Raw genomic sequence first — 22,659 nt, 5'->3', positions numbered from 1 at the left:
TATGAATTTCTCCATCTATGAAATGTGCATAATAACTATATATATTTAATAGGTTGTTCTGAGGATTAAATGAGTTCATCCTTGAAAAGCAATTTATTGAGTAAGCACTCAATAAATGTTAGCTACTATCATTTTTAACCATTATTGAGGTTTTATTTTCCCTCTCACTTCCTCAGAAAGATCTTCCCTATTATTCCTTGCACTATTATTCTCGCTTGTTCTTTTCCTTCATGGCACTCCCAGTTTCTAATTATATATTTAATTGCCTGCTTACTACTGAACTGTAACCTCCACAAGTGAACAATTTATTTTGCTCGGCTTAATTTTTTTTTAAAGATTTTATTTATTTATTCATGAGAGACACACACAGTGAGAGAAAGAGCGCCTGGGTGGCTCAGTGGGTTAAGCATCTGCCTTCGCTTCAGGTCATGATCCCGGGGTCCTGGATGGAGCCCCGCATAGGGCTCCCTGCTAGGCGGGGAGTCTGCTTTTCCTTCTGTCCATCCCCCTCCCCCTCCTCATGTGCACTTGTGCACGTGCTCGCGCTCTCCTCTCTCTCTCTCTCTGGCAAAAATAAATAAAATATTTAAAAAAAAAAGAACTGCAGCAAGGGCACAAAGATTATAGAATACTTTGAGCAAATAGGGGCAAAAGGTGCTCCCCTGAGCTACAGAAGGAATGGTCTGGTAGTCAAGATAAAACACAGTCAAACTTATTATATTTGTCCACAGTCATCAATGGTGATTTTTTTTTTTCTGGTCTTGCCATTCCTGGACCCAAAGCACTCCACGGCTTCCACCACAATATTTCTGCCCTCTTTCACCCTGCTGTAGACCGCTCGCTTGCCATGTCAACCACTCAGTGTGGCAGATGAAAAACTGGGAACCGTTTATGTTGGATCCAGCAATTGCCATGGACAAGATGCCAGGCACTGTGCGCTTCAGACTGAAATTCTCTTACTCAAGTTTCTCCCCCTAGATGGACTTTGCCACCAGTGCCATGATGGCATGTGAAGCCACCTTCCCAGCACAGAAATCCCCGAATAATCCCGTGAAAGCAGGGACCTTTATAACCAAATCCTTTCTCCCCAGGGCTCAGAACACAAGAGTCTTCCTTCTTTTCTTTCCTTTGTCCTTCCTTCCTTCCTTCCTTCCTTCCTTCCTTCCTTCCTTCCTTCCTTCCTTTAAGATTTTATTTGAGAGAGAGAGAGAGAGAGAGAGAGCACGAGCAGGGGGGGAGTAGCAGAGGGAGAGGGAGAAGCAGACTCTCCGCTGAGCAGAGAGCTTAACCCCAGGACCCTGGGATCATGACCCCACCTGACCTAGCCACCCAGGGACCTCCATGAAAATCTTTTGCCTTCTTTAGAACTGTGTCAGCAAACAGCTGGAAGGAGACGCAGCCCAGGGCAAAGTGGAAGAACCGGGTGAGGTTGACCTCTGCTGGTCTGGCAGGTGCTCAGGGCTCTGGTGCCTGCCCTATTCGTGGGGCCTTTTTTTTACTTCTATCTGGAATACCTCCTCTAAAGATTCTATCAGAGAGAATCTGTGGATGATAAAATTCCAAGGGGGGCACTTGACGGGATGAGCACTGTGTGTTATTCTGTATATTGGCAAATTGAACACCAATAAAAAATAAATTTATTATTTAAAAAAAAGGGGGGGATCCCTGGGTGGCGCAGTGGTTTGGTGCCTGCCTTTGGCCCAGGGCGCTATCCTGGAGACCCGGGATCGAATCCCACATCGGGCTCCCTGCATGGAGCCTGCTTCTCCCTCTGCCTGTGTCTCTGCCTCTCTCTCTCTCTCTCTCTCTCTCTCTCTCTCTCTCTCTCTCTGTGACTATCATAAATAAATAAATTTTTAAAAAAAGGATAAAATTCCAAACTCTAGGTCTTAAAGTTTCATCAAACCATTGATAGTTTGAGTACAGAATTCTAGGTTTCAGATGATTTCTCAGTGCTTTTGCAAGATTTCTCTATCTTCTTCTACCCCTTGTTTCTGATAAGTCCGACGTCGACATGATCCTTATTCCTTTGTAGAATTCTAACTTTTTATTCTCTGGGAGCTTTTGGAATTTTCTCTTTATTTTTGATGTCCTGAAACTTAAAATGCAGATTCTGATTCAGTGGGGCTGCAGTGGGTCTGAGAGTCCTGAAATCTAATTGTAACACATCCTGGTATGTGTTTTGCTTTATCCGGAGGAGCACTTGACGGCCCTTGCAACCTGAGGACTTACACCTTCCTCCTGCTTTGGAGAATGTTTAGAGGTCGGGTGCCTGGATCGGCAGCACCGCCACCCAGACCCCCTGAATCAGAATCTGCTTTCTAATAAGATCCTCCCATGATTTGCATACACGCTGAAGTTTGGGAAGTACTGGTTTATTCTCTCCCACTGAAACTCCCGTTGGACAGACTTAGGAATTTCTGCATCTATTATCCATTTTTAAACTTTTCTTTTGTACTTTCTATTTATCCCTTTGTAAATTCTGGAGCAATGCATCCCTAATTTAATCTTCAATAGTAGCATTCTGGAATTCTTCAGAAGATCTGGGTATTGTACATATGTATATATACAGTTGGCCCTTGAAGGGCATGGGTTTGAACTGTGTGGGTCAAGGTGGATTTTTTTTCAATAAAAACAGTATGGTACTATAAATGCATTTTCTTTTCCTTATGACTTTCCTAATAACATTTTCTTCTCTCTAGCTTAGTTTGTTGTGAGAATACAATCTATAATATTAGATCGATAGATATTGTATAAAATATGTATTAATCATATATTAATCAGCAAAGCTTCTGGTCAACAGCAGGCTCTCAGGTTTTTGGAGAGGCAAAAGTTACACATGGATTTTTGACTGTGTGGGGTCAACTGTGTGTGTGTCTCTGTGGGTGTGTAGACATATACGTATACATTTCCTGTATCTTATGGTGTTTGGGCATTCTAAAAAAATAATTCAAAAAACATAAAACTAAAGTGAGGCTGCCTTTCCAGGGCTGGCTGGCTCTTAGAGGGCTTAGCCAGGAGCATGGCTTCGATATGCAGACTAACCAACCCAGAGCCCTGCCTCTTCTATCTGGTCCTTATACTCCAGGAGGTAATATTCCTCTGTCTTAATCATCCCAGGACCAGGTATCAGGCTTTAAGCTATAGGTATCACCCTTGTAGTTAAAAGCGTACTAAGACTATTCAGACTAGGGGTGCCTGGGTAGCTCAGTTGGTTGGGCATCTGTCTTTGGCTCAGGTCATGATCCCAGAGTCCTGAGATCGAGCCCCATGTCAGGTTCCCTGCTCAGTGGGGAGTTTGCTTCTCCCTCTCCTTCTGCTCTCTCCCCCGCTTGTGTTCTCTCTCTCTTTCACTCACTCACTCTCTCAAATAAATAAATGAAATATTTTTTAAAAATAAGATTATTCAAACTAGCCAATCCTAAACTGTTTACCCTGCCCTGCCTTGCCTTTTCTGCGGACATGACGATAAATGTTGTGACCTAAGCTGTCTCCTTCCCATCTTTTGCCTCTTGACCAAACTTGGAACTTCCTCTGTTACTGTGTGACGTGTAGTAACCATTCTAGGACCTGGGAGTGTAATAAACTTAGTTTTCTTGTGCCTCTATTGTGTCTCCTCTTGTGAGACACCTCACACCTGAATGACTATCCCATGAAAGAACACAAAACAAGATGAGGTTTGATGTTTGAATGATTAGAATTTTTCTTTCCAAGATCTCTAATTGTTCTTTTTCAGAACCACCTACTCTTTTCTATGAAGATAACAGTATTCCTTTATCTTTCCAATGATGTTAATTGTATTCGTTTGAAATATTGGTTCTATTTGGTCTTAGCTAGAATCACTTTTTAAGTTTTTTTTTAATTGAGGCCGAATTCATATAACATAAAATCCACCATTTTATTTTATTTTTTAAAAGATTTTATGAAAAAAAAAAAAGATTTTATGTATTTATTCATGAGAGACACACACAGAGAGAGGCAGAAACACAGGCAGAGAGAGAAGCAGGCTCCCTGCGGGGAGCCCAATGTGGGACTCGATCCCAGGACTCCAGGATCAGGCCCTAGGCCAAAAGCAGACGCTTAACTGCTGAGCCACTCAGGCGTCCCAAAATCTACCATTTTAAAGTGAACAATTCAGTGGCATTTGAGTACATTCATGGTGTTGTATGATCACCATATCTATCTGGTTCCATATGAACCAGTCACTCTTCATCTCCCCTCCCCACCAATTCCTGGAAACCACCAATTTGCTCCGTCTCTCCCTATTCCAGATCCTCCCTATCAATGGAATCATATACATGTGGCCTGCTGTGTCCAGTGGTCTTCCACCTAGCATAATATTTCCAAGTTTCATCCCTTTCATGGCATATATAAGTACTCCATCCCTTTTCACATCTGAATACTATTCCATCCTGTGGAGAGACCTCATTTTGTTTATCCATTCATCCACTGATGAACATTCTCGTTTTTTCCACCCTTTGGCTATAGTGAATGGTGCTGCTATGAACACACATGTTCAGTTATTTGTTGGAGTACCTGGTTTTCATTCTTTTGGGGCTTCTGGGACTATACTGAAAACAATAAAGCAGGACTTTTGGCAGAAAAAAGAATTATCTTGATTTCCGGCCCACTAAGAGTTATGTTTGTTTGTTTGTTTGTTTTAGTGTGGCTTGGTAGTTATTAATATGTTGTTATATGTTTTCTGTCATTCCTAGGGATTTGGATGTTTGATGGTCAGTTTTATGTGTTGACCTGGCCAGGTTATACAGTCCCCAAACACTAATGTAGGTGTTGTAGTGAAGGCTTATAGATATTAAAATCTGCAATCAGTGAACTTTAAGGGAGATTATCCTGGGTGGGCTGGGTGAGCCTGATTCAATTGGGATTGGTGGAAAGGCCTTCGGAGCCCAGCTGGGGCTTCCTTCATGAATTAGGGGTTGCACCTGCAGGCAGCAGCTCCTGTCTATGCAGGACAGTGGCAGCCCAGCCACCCGCTCCTCCTCCGGGCCTGGCCCACAGGGTTCAGACTTGCCTGACCATCCCCCACCATCGCGTAATCTAGTTCCTTGCAATAGATCCCTTAACATGTACCTCCTGCTGGTTCTGCTGCTCTGGTTGAACCCCGGCTGATGCAGGTTTTGGTACCTGGAAATGGGCACTATTGTAACAAACACCTAAAAATGTGGAAGTGGCTTTGGAATTAGGTAATGGATAGAGTCTGGAATAACTTCCAGGAGGTTGATGGGAGTAGCCTAGCTTGCCTCGAATGGGCCGTTAGTAGAAATAGAGATGTTACAACTTGCTAGCGAGGGCTCAGGGAAGCGAGGAAGCACCGTACAGCGTACCTAAGTCACCACACAGACAGCTGGTAGAAATATGGACATTAGATATGGACATTAAATGCTGCTGACATCAAGGGATCAGAAGGAAGTGAGAAATACGTTATTGATAGATGGAGGAAAGGAGATATTTTTTAGATAGTAGCAGAAAGCTGAGCAGAACTGTGTTTTATGGTTATGTGGCAAGCAGAATTTGTGAGGGTGACCTGGGGTATTTATCCGTGTGGCCAGGGGTTGAAGGTGTGGTGTGACTTTTTTCTTGCTGCTCATAGTAAAATCTGAGAGAAAAGAGGCAAAAGGGCCTCAGAACTTGGTATTTTAGAAATTTTCAGTCTACCTGGATTGCAGACAATGCTGAAATTAGGCCATTCACCGACAGGAAAGTGTGCTCTGAGGAGAAATCCAAGGAGGTACCTGGATAATCTTTTGCTAGTGCCTAGGAAGGATCAAAGGTCAGAGCATTTAATCACATGAAGGCCCCTTTGGAGAGATTAGCCATGTGACCCTTGGATTTCCTCAGCCATGTCAGCAGAAACCAAGCATCGAAATGGGATTGTCTAAAAAGATCTGTGGAGGCGCCTCTTGTCTAGTGGCGTGAGTCCCGGAGCCCTACCCAGGAGACCCACATGGTTCTTGAGAGTGTCTCACAAACAGAGACACTGCCAGCTTGTCCTGAAAGAGCCAGAGAGACGGTAAAATGGAAGAAAGCCGTCAGATCCCCCTGGACTGTCCACCCAGGAAACGAAGAGCTGGAAACACATGAGAGAGGAAGGATGATTCCAAGGCCAGACAGTGAGGCCAGAAAGCAGGGCCAGGAGCCACAGTAGACCATTCCCAGGCCTTGAAATTTTATATTGTTTTGCCAAGTGGACTTTAAATTTGCTTTATAAATTTGCTTTATAACCTTTCTCCTTTCAGGTTCTCCCTTTCTGGATGGGAATGTCTGGAGCTGTTATCTTCTGCACCCCCCTCCCCCATTGTATTTTAGGAACAGATTATTTGTTTTCTAGTGTCACAAGTCCACGAAGGGAGAGGAGTCTCCCCTCAGGGATCAGCTATCCCCGGAGCCTCACTCATGCCTAGTGTGGATGGTTTAAGTGATGAGGTTTGAGACTTCTGAGCCGATGACCTCTAGATGAGAGTTTGCCCTTCAGCTAGTGCTGTAATGGGTTGAGACTTTGGGGAACCCTGAAATGAGGTGAATATATTTTGTATATGAGACCAACATGAATCTTCAGAGGCCAGAGGTCAGACCACGATAAGCATAATAAAGGCTTCCCCTGTCCACATCCCCAAGCCCAGAACCTGTAAATATTTTCTTACATGCCAAAGGGACCTTAAGGGTGTAAGTTAAAGGTTTTGAGGGGGAAGATTATGCTGGATTGTCTGGGTGTGCCCAGTGTAATGACAAGGATCCTTACAAGAGGGAAGCAGAGATCAGTATGGGGTCACTGGTTTGAAGATGGAAGAGGGCCACAGGCCACCGATAGTGGGCAGTCTTTAGAAGCGGACTTCTCTAGAGCCTCCAGCAGGAACACAGATCTATCATCCCATTTTAGACTTCTAACCACCAGCACTGGAAGATAATAAATGTGTTGTTCTAAGCCACCATGTTTGTGGTAATTTGTTAAAACAGTAATTAGAAATTAATACAGTATGAAGAGAGGCTATAGGGTACACTCAAACTGTCCTCTTGAAATAGAAAAAACCTCTGATGTTTATAATATGGAAGAATAGGGATCCCTGGGTGGCGCAGCGGTTTAGCGCCTGCCTTTGGCCCAGGGCGCGATCCTGGAGACCCGGGATCGAATCCCACGTCGGGCTCCCGGTGCATGGAGCCTGCTTCTCCCTCTGCCTGTGTCTCTACCTCTCTTTCTCTCTGTGTATCTCTGAAGAATAAATAAATAAAATCTTTAAAAAAAAATAATATGGAAGAATAACTCAACTTCAATGCTTGGGTTGTAATTTATGGCCATCCCAGGCCTCCTTGCTGAAGGAAGCCACCTGGGAGGCCATATTCTGAACCGTGTCCCCTCAATCTCCTGCCTACGGGATAGCCAAGACCACTCAACCCTGCATGAATCGTCTCATTTATTCTTCACAATAATCCTGTGAAGTAGCTTGCTATAGTTGTCTCCATTTTACAGATGAGAAGACTGGGGAGGCAAAGAGAGGCGAAGTGTCTTTCCCAGAGTCGTGCATCTAGTAGATAAAGATCCAAGATTTAAAAGCAGATTCTTTTTTTTTTCTTTTTATTTATGATAGTCACAGAGAGAGAGAGAGAGGCAGAGACACAGGCAGAGGGAGAAGCAGGCTCCATGCACCAGAAGCCCGACGTGGGATTCGATCCCGGATCTCCAGGATCGCGCCCTAAGCCAAAGGCAGGCGCTAAACCGCTGTACCACCCAGGGATCCCTAAAAGCAGATTCTTAATCCCCATGCTATCCGTTAAAATTAAAATTGTACTTTTCACATTCTTTGATGAGTTTAAAAAAAAATAGTTGGTTAAACTGTGGGATTATATAACAAAACAGGTTTAGGAACAAAGAGAACCAACAATTGCTGTGCGCTTTCCAGTATTTGTTAATGGGTGGGAGCTGAAGTGCCCAGGGGATGAAAGAGAGCCCCCTGTCCACCCCAAGGGCTCAGTGTTTTGGACATTTGTTGGTATGTCTCACAAAAGCAATGGGAAATGTCAACTAATCTGTAAAGGCTAGTAAAGTGGGTATCTTCTGTGAAAGGAAGTGAAAGCAGAACCAAAGAAAGCCCCAGAAGTCAGCATGCAATTGCTCTTAGGTCATGGAAGCCATAGGACAATTGAAGCCATAAATAAGAAGGAACCATGAGGGCACCTGGGAGACTCAGTGGGTTAAGCACCTGCCTTCAGCTCAGGGCATGATCCTGGGGTCCTGGGATGAGCCCCGCATCAGACTCCCCGCTCAGCAGGGAGTCTGCTTCTCCCTCTACCCTTCCCCACTGCTCGTGTTCTCTCTCTCTCTCTTTTTCTCAAATAAATAAATAAAATCTTTAAAAAAGAATAGAAGGAACCATGAGTAAGCAAAAGCCAGGCTGGATGGAGGATGAGGTCCTGTACCCATTGTGGTGGGAGCAATAGAGGCAGTAGGACCCTCGAGCAGGGAGCAGTGTGCTCCTGCTGCTGAGGGGTTTTTCTGCCACTTGTCAGGCTGGGTGAGGCCTGAGGGGCTGCAGAGTCCATTCCTCCTGGGAGGCCAGGTCACCAGGCAGTTCTGGCCTCCCGTGAAGCCACTCCCACTCTACCCCAGGCAGCTGCAATTCTCTGTGCCCCAATTTCTCTGCGTAAGCTCCCAAGTCACTCCCCTTTGCCTGAGATGTTTGGTTAATCTCTGTCCTTTGCAGTGCAGATAACCGAGCTCCTTCCACCCACTGCAGGTGGCCCCTAAGGAACTATCCCTGGGACCCAGGGGACGTGCCCACCACATCCAGTTCCTTCTAGGAACACTAAATCAATGTGGCCACCTCCTTGCTTTTGAGATGACCTTCTTGTAGATGTCATGGGAACTATCTCCGTGCTTCCAACAAGCTGAGTACAATAAAATCAATGTGATATAAGCTTTCTTAATTACGATCAAATCCCAGTCCTGTCTTCTTGAGGTTAACATCTGATCCCCCTTGGTTAGAATTGGATTTGGAGTTTTCCTAAAACTCTTCGATCACAGCCACGTCTGAGTTTGTGTCATTTCAATAGATGTCTGGGTCCACCCATGACAACTTGATTCTTTCAAATTCTCCCCAGTGTTTAAACATGTTCAAATCTAGGTTGTTTTGTTTTTAAAAAAAAAATTTTTTTTTTACCACAGTCCAAGATAAAAAAAAATACATCTTGTATGGCAAGCCAATATACATGTATATAAATACATTAAAAAGTTTCACCAGGACACCTGGGTGGCTCAGTGGTTGAGTGTCTGCCTTTGGCCCAGGGTGTGATCCTGGAGTCCCAGGATTGAGTCCCACATTGGGCTCCCTGCATGGAGCCTGCTTCTCCCTCTGCCTGTGTCTGTGCCTCTCTCTCTGTGTGTCTCTCGTGAATAAATAAATAAAATATTTTTAAAAAATAAAAATAAAAAAATAAAAAGTTTCACCACTCCCTTACACTTTATATTCTTTTTTTAAGATGTTGGTCTTGACCCAGTAATTTATATCACGATGTTTCATGACCCATGTTCTCAGTCTCCTAATGGCTTCTGGATGCCACCGTGAGAGTGATCTTTCTGAAATGCAGATCTGAATGCTTCACCCTCCTGATGAGACCATGTTCTTCCCTTTTCCTTAGGATGTGTTCAGAAGGCCTTCATCCAGCCCGTGAGGTCCTGCCTGGCCCAGCCCTCATGTCATCTTCCAACCTCAGCGCCATTCCTCCTTTCCATTCTTCATTCCAGAATTATATAGCTACTTCCAGTTCCCAAACTGGCTCTCCCTCGCCTCCTGACTTATTCTACCTAGAGAAAGCCTCCTCCCCTCCCTGCTTTGCCTGAATAACTCCTGCTTGTTCTTCAGCGTGATGGGACCTCCTTGGGGAAGCTGTGCCTTTACTCCAAGGCTGGATTAGATGCTCTTCTTCATGTCCCCACAATGTCATCTTCTTTCCCAGTCCCAGCGCTCTTCCCAGGACTGGAGGACCTGCTTGGCATCTCTCCCCACTACCCCAGACGGGGAGCTCTTTGAGAGCAGGGACTCTGGCTTACTCCCTGCATGTAGCATGATAATTGAGTGGAAAAAGATGATTTTATTTATTTATTTATTATTTTTTTTTATGATAGTCACAGAGAGAGAGAGAGAGAGAGGCAGAGACACAGGCAGAGGGAGAAGCAGGCTCCATGCACCGGGAGCCTGATGTGGGATTCGATCCCGGATCTCTAGGATCGCGCCCTGGGCCAAAGGCAGGCGCCAAACCGCTGCGCCACCCAGGGATCCCCTTTTTAAAATTTTTTTTTTTTTTATGATAGGAAAAAGATAATTTTAAACTCAGAAATGGTGGGCAGCCCAGGTGGCTCAGCGGTTTAGCACCGCCTTCGGCTCAGGGCATGATCCCATGGTCCCGGGATCAAGTGCTGCATTGGGCTCCCTTCATGGAGCCTGCTTCTCCCTCGGCCTGTGTCTCTGCTTCTCTCTGTGTATCTCTCATGAGTCAATAAATACAATCTTTAAAAAAAACAACAACTCAGAAATGGATTTTGACTTGAAGGCAAAGGCAGTATTGAGTAGAGTTGGAGGGGATTATAGAAGTAGACATTTTCAAGCAGGGTGGGTAGTGATGGCAGCAGAATGATTTGCTGGTCAAGTGTGTCCGGTAGGTTTAGGTGGGTGGCAGGGTTAGGCCAGGAGAAAGAGGACCTCTGAGGGAGATAAGGTGACCCAGGCAAAAGACGATGGTGGCCTGGACTAGGGTGGTGGCAGCAGGGATGGGGAGAAGTTGACAGACTTGCAAGAGTTAAAAAGTAGAATTAACAGAATTGGGTGGTGGGGGTAGGTGAAGAAAAGAAAGAGGTAGAAGATGAGGTGTTCTAATTTGGCGGCAGAAGTCCTTAGTGGTGCCTTCTTCTGGAGTAGGGAACCCTGAAGGAAGAACATGACCTCTCTGACCTCAGGCAGAGAGGGAAACGAGGAGCTCTGTTTTGGACATGTTGAGTTTGAGGGACCTCTGGCATACCCAGGAGGCATGTGGACATTCAGGGCTGCAGCTGGCAAACAGAAGTTGAGAAGGAACAGATGTAGAACTAGAAGAAGGGTAGATAGGAGCCACAGATGCCAAGGTATGGGATGTAGAAAAGGAATGACTAGAGACCAGGGGAAAATACTGCTGAGCCCCCTCCCCACAGGCACCCCCACTGCCACAGACACAAATGCACTGGATGGGTTTCTCTTGACAGCAGTTTTATTTGATTCAAAAGTGAAACTCAGACCCTGGCCCACTCCACTGGTCACGGGGTAATGAATGGCAGTAGACTTGTTCTGGGGATTGCTGGCCTCTTACTAGGACGAGATAAGGGGAACATACGGGTCATATATATAAATATGTGTCAGGGAAGGGAGGGAAGGGCCAGCTACTGCTGGCTGGGTAGGGCTTGGCCACAGGCCAGGGAAGGGGTGACTTGCGTCATCCCCTAGACACATGCAGAGCAAGAGAGGACTAATTCAGTACTGGTGTTAGGGTCTGGGGCTTGGAGTAGGCCTAGGGCGGTGTCAGGGAGCACCAGACCAATGGGGTCAGTAGCTGTGAGTAGAAGACTTGTCCAGCTCACTGCGCTGCTCCTTCTGGGACTCAGTCACCACCTGCTGGGGGCAAGGCATGTGAAGGGCACAAACCATTCAGCACCACCCTCCTCCCCTCTCCTTTGGGGCATGCCCTCTCCTCCAGCAAAACCAGCCCAGGCTCCTGACTATCCACCCACATCTCTATCTCCCTGTCTCCCTCCCGCCCCCAAAGACCACTAACCCACAATACTCTAAAATCAGCTGCAGCCAGAAATAACATGGGCGATGATGGGGCCCCAGGCTCAAGTGGTCCATCTCACCTCCCCATCCCGGGTCTCAATGGTCTTGATCAGAACCATCTTCCTGCTGTGGCTGTCCTGCGGAGGCTCCACCTCAGGCACTGGAAAGAGTGGGATGAGGGGGTGGAGGAGAGGAGGCTTGGAGGGTCCTCACTCTCATCTATGAGGGGAGGGGGTGGCGGGGCGTGAGGAGCAGGCGCGAGTGTGGACTGGGCCTCAGTAGCTCCTGCACAGAATCCATCCCTGAGCAGAGCCCCGGGCGAGAGTCTGGTCAGGGCAGAAGTGGACGGGGACAGGCAGGTTGGAAGCCGGGCGTGGGAGACTCACCGCTGCTCGTCTTCATACTCAAGGACGCGAAGGAGTGGACTGGCACGGAGATCCTGGGAGCCGGCAGGCAGTCAGCGACGCGGGCGGGCGCGGCGGCCCCCCCCCCCACCTGCCGCCGCCCCTCCCCCCCGCAGCCCTGCCCCCCACCTGCTCTCCTCGCCCTCCAGCAGCTTGCGGTAGGTGGCGATCTCGATGTCCAGGGCCATCTTGACGTTGAGGAGCTCCTGGTACTCGCGCAGGTGCCGGGCCATCTCCTCCTTCAGCTGTCGCAGCTCCTCCTCGAGCCTCGCGGCGCCCGCCTGGTACCCGCCGGCCTCCAGCGCAAACTGCTCCTCCAGCTCCCGCAGCTGTCTGAGCAGCGCCTCGTTCTGGGGGCAGGGGGGTCACTGCGGGGCAGCCTTCACCCTCCACCCCACCCCCGGGGCGCGAACCCGGGACTCACGGTGCCGCGTAGCCCGTCCACCTCGCACGTCAGACTCTGAATCTGGCGTCGGGACTCGTTCATCTCTTGCTTGGCCTGACGCAGGGCCTCGTGGTTCCGGTTGGCGGCGTCGGACAGGTCCGCGTACTGGGGGGTGCGAGGCGGGCGGCCGTGAGCCGGGGGACGCGCCTCCCCGCGGCCCGCACTCGCCGGGGCCGGCCGGGCTGCGCACCTTGGACTTGTACCACTCCTCGGCCTCCTGCAGGTTCTTCGCCGCGATGCTCTCGTACTGCGCGCGGATGTCCCGCAGCGCGGCGGTCAGCTCGGGCTTCACGGTGGCCTCCACCTCGACCTGCTGCACCTGCTGGCTCTCCACGCTCACCTGCAGGTCCCGCAGCTCCTGCCGCCCGGGACACCGAGTTGCTGAGATTGCCGCGCGGACCCCACGCGGGCCGCGCGGTTCACTCAGCAAAGAGGGAAAACTCTCGAGTGAGCAGAAGGGGGCGCCAGGGAGTGCAGCGCGCGTAGGACTGCGCGGCCTGCGCCCGCGTACGCCCCAAGCCGGCGGCCAAGTTAAGGGGTGCAGCTCCGCGGCGCGCCACCAGGTGGCGCAGGGGTGGGAGTCAAACCACCTGTAGAGGGGGGTGGGTTGAGGCGCTGCTCTTCCCCAGGCCGAGTCCTCCGCTCCCCGCGCCAGGCTTCTCCGGCGCCCGCCTTCCGGCGCCAGCGAGGCCACCTGCAGCCTTTGAAGGCTCCCCGACCCCGAGTCCACCTACCTCCTCATGTAGCTTCTTGAGGAACTCAATCTCATCCATCAGGGACTCAATCTTGCGCTCTAATTCCAGGCGGGACAGGGTGGCGTCGTCCACGTCCTTAAGGGGGTGGCGGGGTGGGGAGGGGGTTCAAGAGCAGGAAGGGGCTGCTCAGGTCCAGGAAGGGCCAGGCCCTGCCTGCCAGTCTCTGGAGGCTTCGGGTCGCCTCCTGGCGCCCGCACAGGCCTCCCCAGAGGCAAAGACGGGGTAGAAGCGGGGCGACAGCCGACTTGGGGCCCGCGCTCACCTTGCGGAAGAGCACGAGGTTGTGCTCCGCATCCTCCCGCTTGCGCGTCTCCTCCTCCAGCCTGGCAGGAAGAATGGGGGCGGCTGGGCCGCAGGGTCCCCGCGCCCCCGGGGCTAGGGCAGAGGCTGCAAGTGTCCAGGACCCCGGGAGCTGCCCGAGGCCCACCTTCTCCCTAAAGGGCTGGGAGCGGAGATGGGAGCCCCGGATGCACCGGGCAGACCCATAACACCCCCCTCCCTCCCTCCCCGGGGAGTCCGCGGGGCGCGCAGAGCCCGCGGGCCACCTTGCTGCCCGCACGCGCCCGGGCGGCGGGGTGGGGCGGGGGAGGGAGCGAGCGGGGCGAGCAGCAGCCGCCTCGACGGCCGCCGGGCCGGCCCTGCCCCTGACCTCTGCTTGAGCGCCGCCAGGTCCTCCGCCAGCCCGTCGCGCTCCACCTGCACCCGGTCGCGCTCGCGGCCCAGCAGCTCCAGCTCCCTGCGCAGCTCCCGCAGCTCCTGCTGGCACAGCTGGTCGGCGCGCGCCGGCTCCTGGCCCCGGGCCTGGCTCAGCTCCCCGCGCAGGGCCGCGTTCTGCTGCTCCAGGAAGCGCACCTTCTCGATGAAGTTGGCGAAGCGGTCGTTGAGCTCCTGCAGCTCCTGCTTCTCGTTGCTGCGCGTGGCCAGGAACTCCTGGTTGAGGGCCTCGGCCATGGAGAAGTCGAGGCGCTCCGAGGGCAGGCGCAGGAGGGCGCCCGCGCCGGCCCGGGGCCCGCGGAAGCTGCCCAGGCGCACGGAGGAGCCGGGGGACGCCGAGCCCAGCAGGCGGCTGCTCGAGAAGCGGGAGCTGGACGCGTAGGAGAAGGCCCCGGGGGACAGCGAGGGCGGAGGCCCGAAGGTGCGGCGGTAGGAGGTGGCGCTGACGCCGGCCCGGAGGCCCGACGGGTGGCTCATGGTGGTGGCCGGGCAGTCACCGCGGGCGGAGCAGGTGGGGAGCTGGGAAGCAGCCGCAGCCCGGGCGAGGCGGCTTTATAGGCCTGCGGGCTCGGGGGGGGGGCTCGGGGGGGCCCGGGCAGCTCCTCCCACTGGCCTGACGGCGGGTCTCCGTGGGCAGGGGGACGCCCCACCCCTGCGGGCGGCGGGAGAGCCGCACCCTGGCTCCCTGCGCAGCGCCCGCCCGGCCTCCTCCGTTCCCCTGCTGCCGGCGGGAAGGAAGCAGGGCCCGGACCACCGGCCACCCGCAGGCCGGCTGGGGGTCGGCACCTTCCAGCGTCAGCGTCAGAGCTGGAGCGTGGGGCGGGAGAGCCTGACAGGAGCTGGGGTTCCTGCCTGCCAGAGCTGTTAAAGGTCGGAGATGCGCAAATGTAGAATCACTACACTGTCCACCTGCGGTTAGTATAGAACGTGTGGTCAGTGGTATCTCGGTAAGAAAAAAAAAGAATAGGGGCAGAGGAGGACAGGGGTTAAAGGGCAGGCTTCGGGCACCTGAGCGGTAGGAGGTGGCCCCGCTGGATGGAGAGTTGGCCTGGCCTAGGCCCCAGGGCCTGTGCCTCTACTTGTCCCCTGAAGGGCTAGGCCCAGCTTCTACCTGCTATCAGCTACCCCTCTGTTACCACACCCGGGGAGAAATGGAGGGACAGGAGGGCAGAGGGAGCCAAGGGGGGTGGGGGAAGGCTGGTCCCTCCGTATTCCCCAGGGCCCTGTGGAGGTCTGCTGCCTGGCGCCAGCTCCTCCGCTAATGGACTGGCCATTCCCCCTCCCCCTCCTCTGGACACTGGGCCAGGGGCTTGCCTGCTGCTGTCTCAGCCTTAAAGACACAGCTTCCAAACCCCGATCCAAGCAGGCCCCAGCAGGGTGGGCACGGCAGAGGCGGCCGAGGGGGGCTGGACCCCACTCGGGTCCCTCCCAGGAGGGTCCGTGCCCTGCCAGAGGCTGAGCTGAATGAGCCAGTTGTAGGCCCTCTGGCTTTACTGGATTCTCTCTCCCTTCCCCCAACCAACTGCTGCTCAGTCATGGGCCTTACGGGAAGCACAGCAATTCCTGAGGTGGGAAGGGGAGGGGGCTGAGGGGCTGCAGCCGCTGCCAAGGCTGAGAGATGAACGGACTGGCAGGGACCGGTTACCAGTATTGAGGAGCTGCAGGTCCCAGGGAGGGGTGGGGCTGGATGGGGAAGAGATGCAGAAAGAGAAAGTGCCCATCGCAAGTGGTCCAGGGACTGAAAAGAGGAGAGAGAAGGCCCCAAAGCAGATCCACAAGCCTGTGCACACAAACGGATGCATGTGCGTCATAGCACCCCATTACCTATGTGCACACACACCACACTCACAGTCACACGTCCCTTCCTGCCCTCCCCCGCCCCAGTTATCGGGAAGGCTGATGTCTGGCCTTTGCATGTCTGCGGCTTCCAGAACTCAGGCACAGGCTGCCCCGGAGAGGACTGAGGCAGCTCAGACGGTCTGCAGGAGCCGGGGTGCTGAGGCCTGCTGGGTTTGCCAGGAGCCATGGGGCTGCTGCTGCTGCCGGGACTCCAGGGCTTTCCAGCACGGGCAGGTCCACCTCAGGCCCTGAGGACAAGAGTGGGGCATCTGGGGAGGCAGGTTTGGGACTCCAGGCTGGATCTCTGGGTGAGGGGGTGAGGAGGGCGGCTCCTTGGCCAGCCAGCTCCTCAGCATTGCAGGGCTGAGGAGCCTCCCCTCCTTTGTGCGTCCTCCGAGATGGGCCAACGCCCGCCTGCTCACATCCCTACCGCCTTCCTTCTCACTCCAGGCCCCTCCTTCCTTCCGGGCCATTAGTCTCTCCCTGCACAGCTGCCAGGTCCTTCTCCTTGATGGGTCTGGTTTGGTTGCCAGGGGAATGGGAAGAGGGAGGATGGGAGAGAGGGGACAGGATGGTTCAACCTGGGCCTGTCCCCCTGACTTGTAGGAGTGGAGAGGGGTAGGGTGCAGCCCAGGCTGGGGGTAGGGGCTTGGCAGCTGTGTGTATCTGTGTGCATGTGGGGGGTGGGGATGGGAGTGGAGGGGATGCTGGGGAAGCTTTGGTGCTCCCTGCCACAGCCATAGGCTCAGCTGCCCCTGGCCTGGAGCCCCTGGACCCCAGCCTCGGCCCTGCCCTGCCCCAGTCTGCTGTCCATGGGGAGCAAACGGGGAGTCCGAGCTGGTCCTTCCCAGGCTCTTTTTAGGGAGCTGCTGGTAGATCTGGGCCTTCGAGAGTAGCATAGAGGCCCCTTGGGCGGTGCTCAGGTGGCACCAGGTGGACCTCCCTCCCCTTCACTGCTGAAGCTCCCAGCTCATCATCAGGTGCCACAGAGGAGAGGGGACCTGGGTGTCCTCAGCAGAGCTCTGGGAGCTGTTGGAGGGGGTAAGGCAACGGACTGGGGTGGGGGAACCAGGCCCGCTAGCAAGTCAGAGGAGATTGTTCCCCCTTACTCAGAAAGAGCCGGGCCTGGGAGATCTTGAGGCCAGAAGAAAGGTAGGAGAGGGTCACAGCTGTCCATCTGACTCCAACATTCTGTGTTGGACGAATTCAGGCTTGTTCCAGGGTTCTATGACCCCCAGGAAAACGTGGATACTTGTACCTTCTACCTCATACTGTTGGTGGGAGGGGTAAACACTTAGGACACACAGGATAATGGCTGAAGTGTAAGTTAGTTTTACCATTAACATTATTGATCTCCCAAGTGATGGTGTCAGCTGCGGAATGCAGTGAGGACCTGAACTCCTTTTGGATTGTCCCCAACTCCCGGCTGAGAGCAGCTCTGGACATAGGGTGGAAGGAGCCAAGTACTGCCTAGCTGATCTTTCCTCAATGTACCAATTTAAGACAAGGACTCGGGGGATGCCTGGGTGGCTCAGCGGTTGAGCGTCTGGCTTCCGCCCAGGGTGTGATCCTGGAGTCCTGGGATCGAGTCCCACATCAGGCTCCCTGCATGGAGCCTGCTTCTCCCTCTGCCTGTGTCTCTGCCTCTCTCTCTGTGTGTCTCTCATGAATAAATAAATTATTTTTTTAAATTAAAAAAAAAAAAAAGACGAGGACTCGGGATAGACGGCCTGGGTTTGAGCATGGCTCCTCAATTTACTCAGCTGTGTGCTTTGGGGTTTGAGTGAGCGATTGCACCTCTGTTCACTCCATTTTCTTTATCCATAAATGGGGCAATAAGGATTGTACTTACCTCGTCATATTGGAGGATTAACTGAGTTAACCCCTCAACCCCTTAGGGCTTGGCACATAATACATGCTGTATAAATATTAGCCAGGATTATTATTACCTGTCCCCCCCCTCCCAATGCTCTGGTGAAGGCTTGGAGAGAAATGACAGTGAGATGCATTCAGAGGGTTGCAAGGAAGGTGAGCAATGAAGTTTAGGTTACTGGCGAGAGTGCTACTGAATGACAGGCCATGGACTCAAAGCCTCATGAGGAAGGGGTGTGTGGGCAAGAGAGGGTGGGAGATTGGGAGAGTGATGAGGTCTGTGGCTGGCCTTCCAGGCAAGGCCAAAGAACAGTCCTAGTCCAGAGGGATTGAAAGAAGCCCCAAGAGGGTAGGAAGTTGTTTTAAGAGAGTGAGATGCATGGGTTTGTGACTCTGGAGCTGGGTGTTTATGGATGATAAGATTTCCAGGGTGTTTTTAAGGGAGGCTAAAGTCGAATGAGGGAAAGGGCCATGGGAGAAGAGATCAGGGCCCTTAGCCCAGGCACTTACAAGCTGTGTGACCCTGGGCAACTTACTTGTCCTCTCTGAGCTTCAGTTTCTTCATCTGTAAAATAGGGATAATGAAACTTCCCTCCCTGGGTGTTGTGACATCTAAGTGATATCAAATTTGCATGTCGTGATCTCGTAGTAGGCGCTGAGTACTATTGCTGGCCTTCTCCCCTGCCATGTGACAGAGAGGAAACTGAGACACAGACGAGCAATGCCATAACCCTAAATACTTGTAACTAAGTGTCAACTGGTGTCCCCCTGCCCTTTAGAGGTCTAGGATTGGCTCGACCTCCATCCACATGCTGGGGGAAGTCCAATGTCATCCTCAAGATCTCTTTGCCTTCCTAGTGCTTCCTCTTGACGCCCCTAGCTCCAAGTCCTGCTGCCCCTGCACTGGCTGCCTACGCAGCCCACTCTCCGCAGTGTCCCAGATGTGGCACTCGGCACCATCCCTCGATTCTGTGTCTCATTTCCCCATCACTTAGGTCGAACTCGAGGGTCAGAGGGACGAAGTTGCCTGTCTGAGGGTGCACAGTGGCTCCCTCTGCACGAAGGCACACCCTGGTTGGTCAGGCCCTGCTGATGGTCTGGGCTCTGAGCCTGTAGGAGCCAAGATGAGCCTCAGCCAGGAGGATTCCAGCTCCACACTTCTCAAGGTGGGTTCTGTCCCAGGCTGGCCCAGCCACAGGCTCCCCACTGACAGACTGGCTGCACCAGAGTGGAATCCCTTCCCCGTTATCTCAATCTGGGGGCTCCACTCCTCCCAGTTAGGAAGCCCTCTGGGTATCTTCTCCCACTCCATCACTTTTCTCACTGTATTGTACAGTAATAGCTAACATTTCCTATGTGACATTTTACACACATTATCATTTTTTTTTCACATTATCATTTTTTTTTCACATTATCATTTTTAATCCTCATAATCACCCTACAACATAGGTCATAGGTACTTTTATGAGTCCATTGTGTAGTTGAAAAAACTGAGGCCCAGAGGGGTTAAGCAACTTGCCCAAGGTCACGCAGCTAGTAAACTAGCACTAATCTGTTTATTTTTTTGTATTTTTTAAAAGATTTTATTTATTCATGAGAGACACAGGGAGAGAGGCAGAGATACAGGCAGAGGGAGAAGCAGGCTCCATGCAGGGAGCCTGATGTGGGACTCAATCCTGGAACCCAGGATCATGCCCTGGGCCAAAGGCAGATGCTCAACCATTGAGCCACCCAGGGATCCCACACTAATCTGTTTATATGTGACTCCTCTGTCCCCGACAATATGATCTTTGAGGTCAGGGATCAGGTCTTAGTCACCTTTGTGTCTGTGGAGTTTAGCATAGGATCTAGGTCAAATAAGTGTTGCTTAAAAAAAAAAATAAAAAGAAAAAGAAATAAGTTGCTTAAACTAAATGGAACTCTGAGGCACCTGAAAAAAAAATCTTTCCCGAGGTAAATGGTCTGGAAAATAAAGAGAGATGTGTTGCTGCCACCTTCTGGTCAGAAGCTAGAATGACATCGGCAGTCAATACACCTGAGACTCCAGGTTCATGGAACATTGCAATTTGGGGAATTCACCATTATTGGACCTTCTTTCTGAAACAGAGAAAAATTTCATAAAGGTGTGTAAAATAGAATAGCAACATTGGTATCAGGAGGTCAGAGCCCTGATTCCATTCTTCGCCTGGTGTCTAGGAGCTTCCCCTGTACTGCCCCAGCAGCTCCCACCTGCAAGCAAAAGGCCAGGGAAGCAGGGCCAGATCTGTTCTCTGCCTTCAAGCACCGCCCCCAGCCTCCTCACCTCCTACTATGTTCACAATCTCCAGGCCCGCCCCACAGTGTTCACAATCTGCCTTCCTGACCTTTCCAACCAGCTACCCCTCAGCTGGAGAGCAGGAGAGCAGCTATGGAGCATGGAATGCCGAGTTACTTTTCCTTCTCACGGTGTGGCCTGAGGCCTCGACAGAGTCCCTAGGGCCTGTTGAAGAGTGGATTCCAGTTCCCCACCCAGCTCTTCTGAACCTCTAGAATCTGCATTTTAACAAACTTCCTACGTGATTTTTAATGCACATGAAAATTGGACTATTCCTGGATTAAGTTTTTTTCTTTAGATTGTCCATCTTTCCCCCATTTTTAAAATTTTTTTTTATTTTTAATATTTTATTTATTTATTCATGAGAGAGAGAGACAGAGAGAGAGAGCCAGAGACACAGGAAGAGGGAGAAGCAGGCTCCATGCAGGGAGCCCAATGCAGGACTCGATCCCATGTCTCCAGGACCAGGCCCTGACCCGAAGGTGGTGCTAAACCACTGAGCCACCCGGGCTGCCCTCCCCCATTTTATTTTAAAGAGTTTCAAACACAGAGTTGAAAGAAGGCTGCTATAAACACCGATATGCCCTTCTCCGGGACTTACCAGTTGTCAGTATTTTGCCACCTTTCCTTCGAAAGTAAGTTTCAGACATCATATTTCACCCAAGTCCTTCAGCATGCCTCTCCTAAGAACAAAGACACTTTCCTCCAGTACTATTAACCCATTCAAGAAATTTCACATTGATAGAACACTATTATCTAATAGTCCTATTGAATTCCCTCATTGTCCCAATAATGTCCTTCCTAGCCCTTTCCCCCAATCTGGGATCAAAGATCAAGGATTGTATTTGGTTGTCACCTGGGCAGAGGGAAGAGCCGGAGCATAGGGGTAAGGCTGGGATGAACTTGGCATGTTTGAGGAATTAGAGAAACGTCAGTGAGGCTGGAGAGGGTGGGTGAGGAAGAGAGAGGAAAGGCGAGGTTGGAGGCGTGCAAAGGAGTCAGGGCACGCACAGCTTTGTAAATCAGAACAAAGAGTTTATAGCTTCTTTTATTTTAATGCAATGAAAAGCCGCTGGAGGGTTTTAAGCAGGGGAATGACTTGATGTGATTTATGATTTTAAAAGGTCACTCTGAAAACAATTTTAGAATTGGGTCATCCTATAGAACAATTCCTAGACTCCTTAAAAAGTCAGTGTCATTTTTTTTAAAGGTGGGCATGTTAATTTCCTAGGGTTCTCAAAAGAAATCACCACAAACTTGGTGGCTTAACACAATAGAAATTCATTCTCAGAGTTTCGGAGGCCTGGAGTCCACAATCAAGATGGTGGCAGGGCTGTACCTCCAAAGGCTCTAGGGGAGAATCCTTCCTTGCCTCTTCCAGTTTCCGGTGGCTCCTCGTGTTCCTTGGTTTATGGCTGCATCTCCAATCTCTGCCTCTGCCTTCACATGGCCTTCTCCTCTGTGTCTACATCTTCTCTTTTCTTTATACAGAATTTGTCATTGGATTTGGGGACCCGGTTAATTCAGGATAATCTCAAGATCCTTAACTACCTCTTGCAAAGGCCCTTCTTCCAAATAAAGTCACATTCACAGGTTCCCGGATGTCGACATATCTTTTTGGTGGGCCACCATTCAACCCACCTCAGTGGGAGATTGTTCTAGACCAAAAAGAGAGAGAGAGAGAGAGAGAGAGAGAGAGAGAGACCAAGATACATATATAAAACAACTAAATGCAGTGTACAAACCTAGATTGGATCCCAGATTTGAAGGGGCGGAAAAAGCACTAATGGAATAATCTGTGTATTATGTTCTATGTAATGATTATTCTGTTTTTAGGTGTGAAGATGGGAATCTGGTTGTGTAAGGGATTGTTCTTATTCTTAGCAAGTGCCCACAGGAACACCGTTAGGAGTGAAGTGTCCAGACATCCCATCCTAGACCTTCTTTCTAGTAGGCCAGTCCCACTGTCTTGGACACTATTGTGGTAGAAGGTAGAGGCTCTGGCTACTGGGTGAGTGAGACCAAGAAGGAGCAGTTGCAGAGTTAGTCACACCGGTCATCAGAATGGAAACTGGCCCTCTCACCTTGGCCTCCACTGGATTCTGCAGGTCTCTCGTAAGAGACTGTGCCTGATGAGAGCTTCTTCTCACTCTCAAGACAGAGGATGTGCTCTCCACATTTAGAGAGACCCTGGAGCAGAAACTTCCCTCCCCTCAGCCTATGGTCTCCACATGGAGTTGGCCTTGTCAGTCAAATGTGGGTGCATGGGGTCTCCTGAACACACCCCATTTCCTAGCAGCTCCCCCAGGGACTCAATGCCTCCTTCCAGTGAGTTTACAACTGGTAGGTCATTCCCTGGCCGGTAGGTCCCTGCCTGGGGAGGAAGCATGGCCACCCCATGTGAAAGGATGAAGGAGGTCATGGTGGGGGTTCTTCTGGGCCAGCTGATAATGAGCCTATAGTCTTGAACAAGTCTGATGCTCTGGTCCAACAACACAATCAG

General features: G+C 51.2%; 1 protein-coding gene across 2 annotated transcripts; it reads right to left on the bottom strand.

Moving 5' to 3' along the window:
• Positions 1–11,235: 11,235 nt before the first annotated feature.
• PRPH (peripherin) lies at positions 11,236–16,310 on the bottom strand. 2 transcript variants are annotated; one of them, XM_041735423.1, is made up of 9 exons: positions 14,067–16,310; positions 13,680–13,740; positions 13,397–13,492; positions 12,853–13,020; positions 12,642–12,767; positions 12,347–12,567; positions 12,200–12,252; positions 11,894–11,973; positions 11,236–11,654 (listed from the first exon to the last, which is right to left on the bottom strand). In XM_041735423.1, the coding sequence occupies exons 1-9, from the start codon at positions 14,606–14,608 to the stop codon at positions 11,586–11,588; spliced, it is 1,416 nt and encodes a 471-aa protein (XP_041591357.1). In that variant the 5' UTR covers positions 14,609–16,310; the 3' UTR covers positions 11,236–11,585. The 2 variants fall into 2 exon arrangements, with proteins under 2 accessions (XP_041591357.1, XP_041591358.1); XM_041735424.1 differs by having other exon boundaries at positions 11,236–11,651; positions 14,067–16,298.
• Positions 16,311–22,659: the final 6,349 nt, after the last annotated feature.

This window comes from Vulpes lagopus, chromosome 21 (genome assembly GCF_018345385.1).
Source record: "Vulpes lagopus strain Blue_001 chromosome 21, ASM1834538v1, whole genome shotgun sequence".
Taxonomy (NCBI): Eukaryota; Metazoa; Chordata; class Mammalia; order Carnivora; family Canidae; genus Vulpes; species Vulpes lagopus.
Note: the sequence above shows the minus strand (reverse complement) of the source record. Positions and strands in the feature narration are given on the sequence as shown.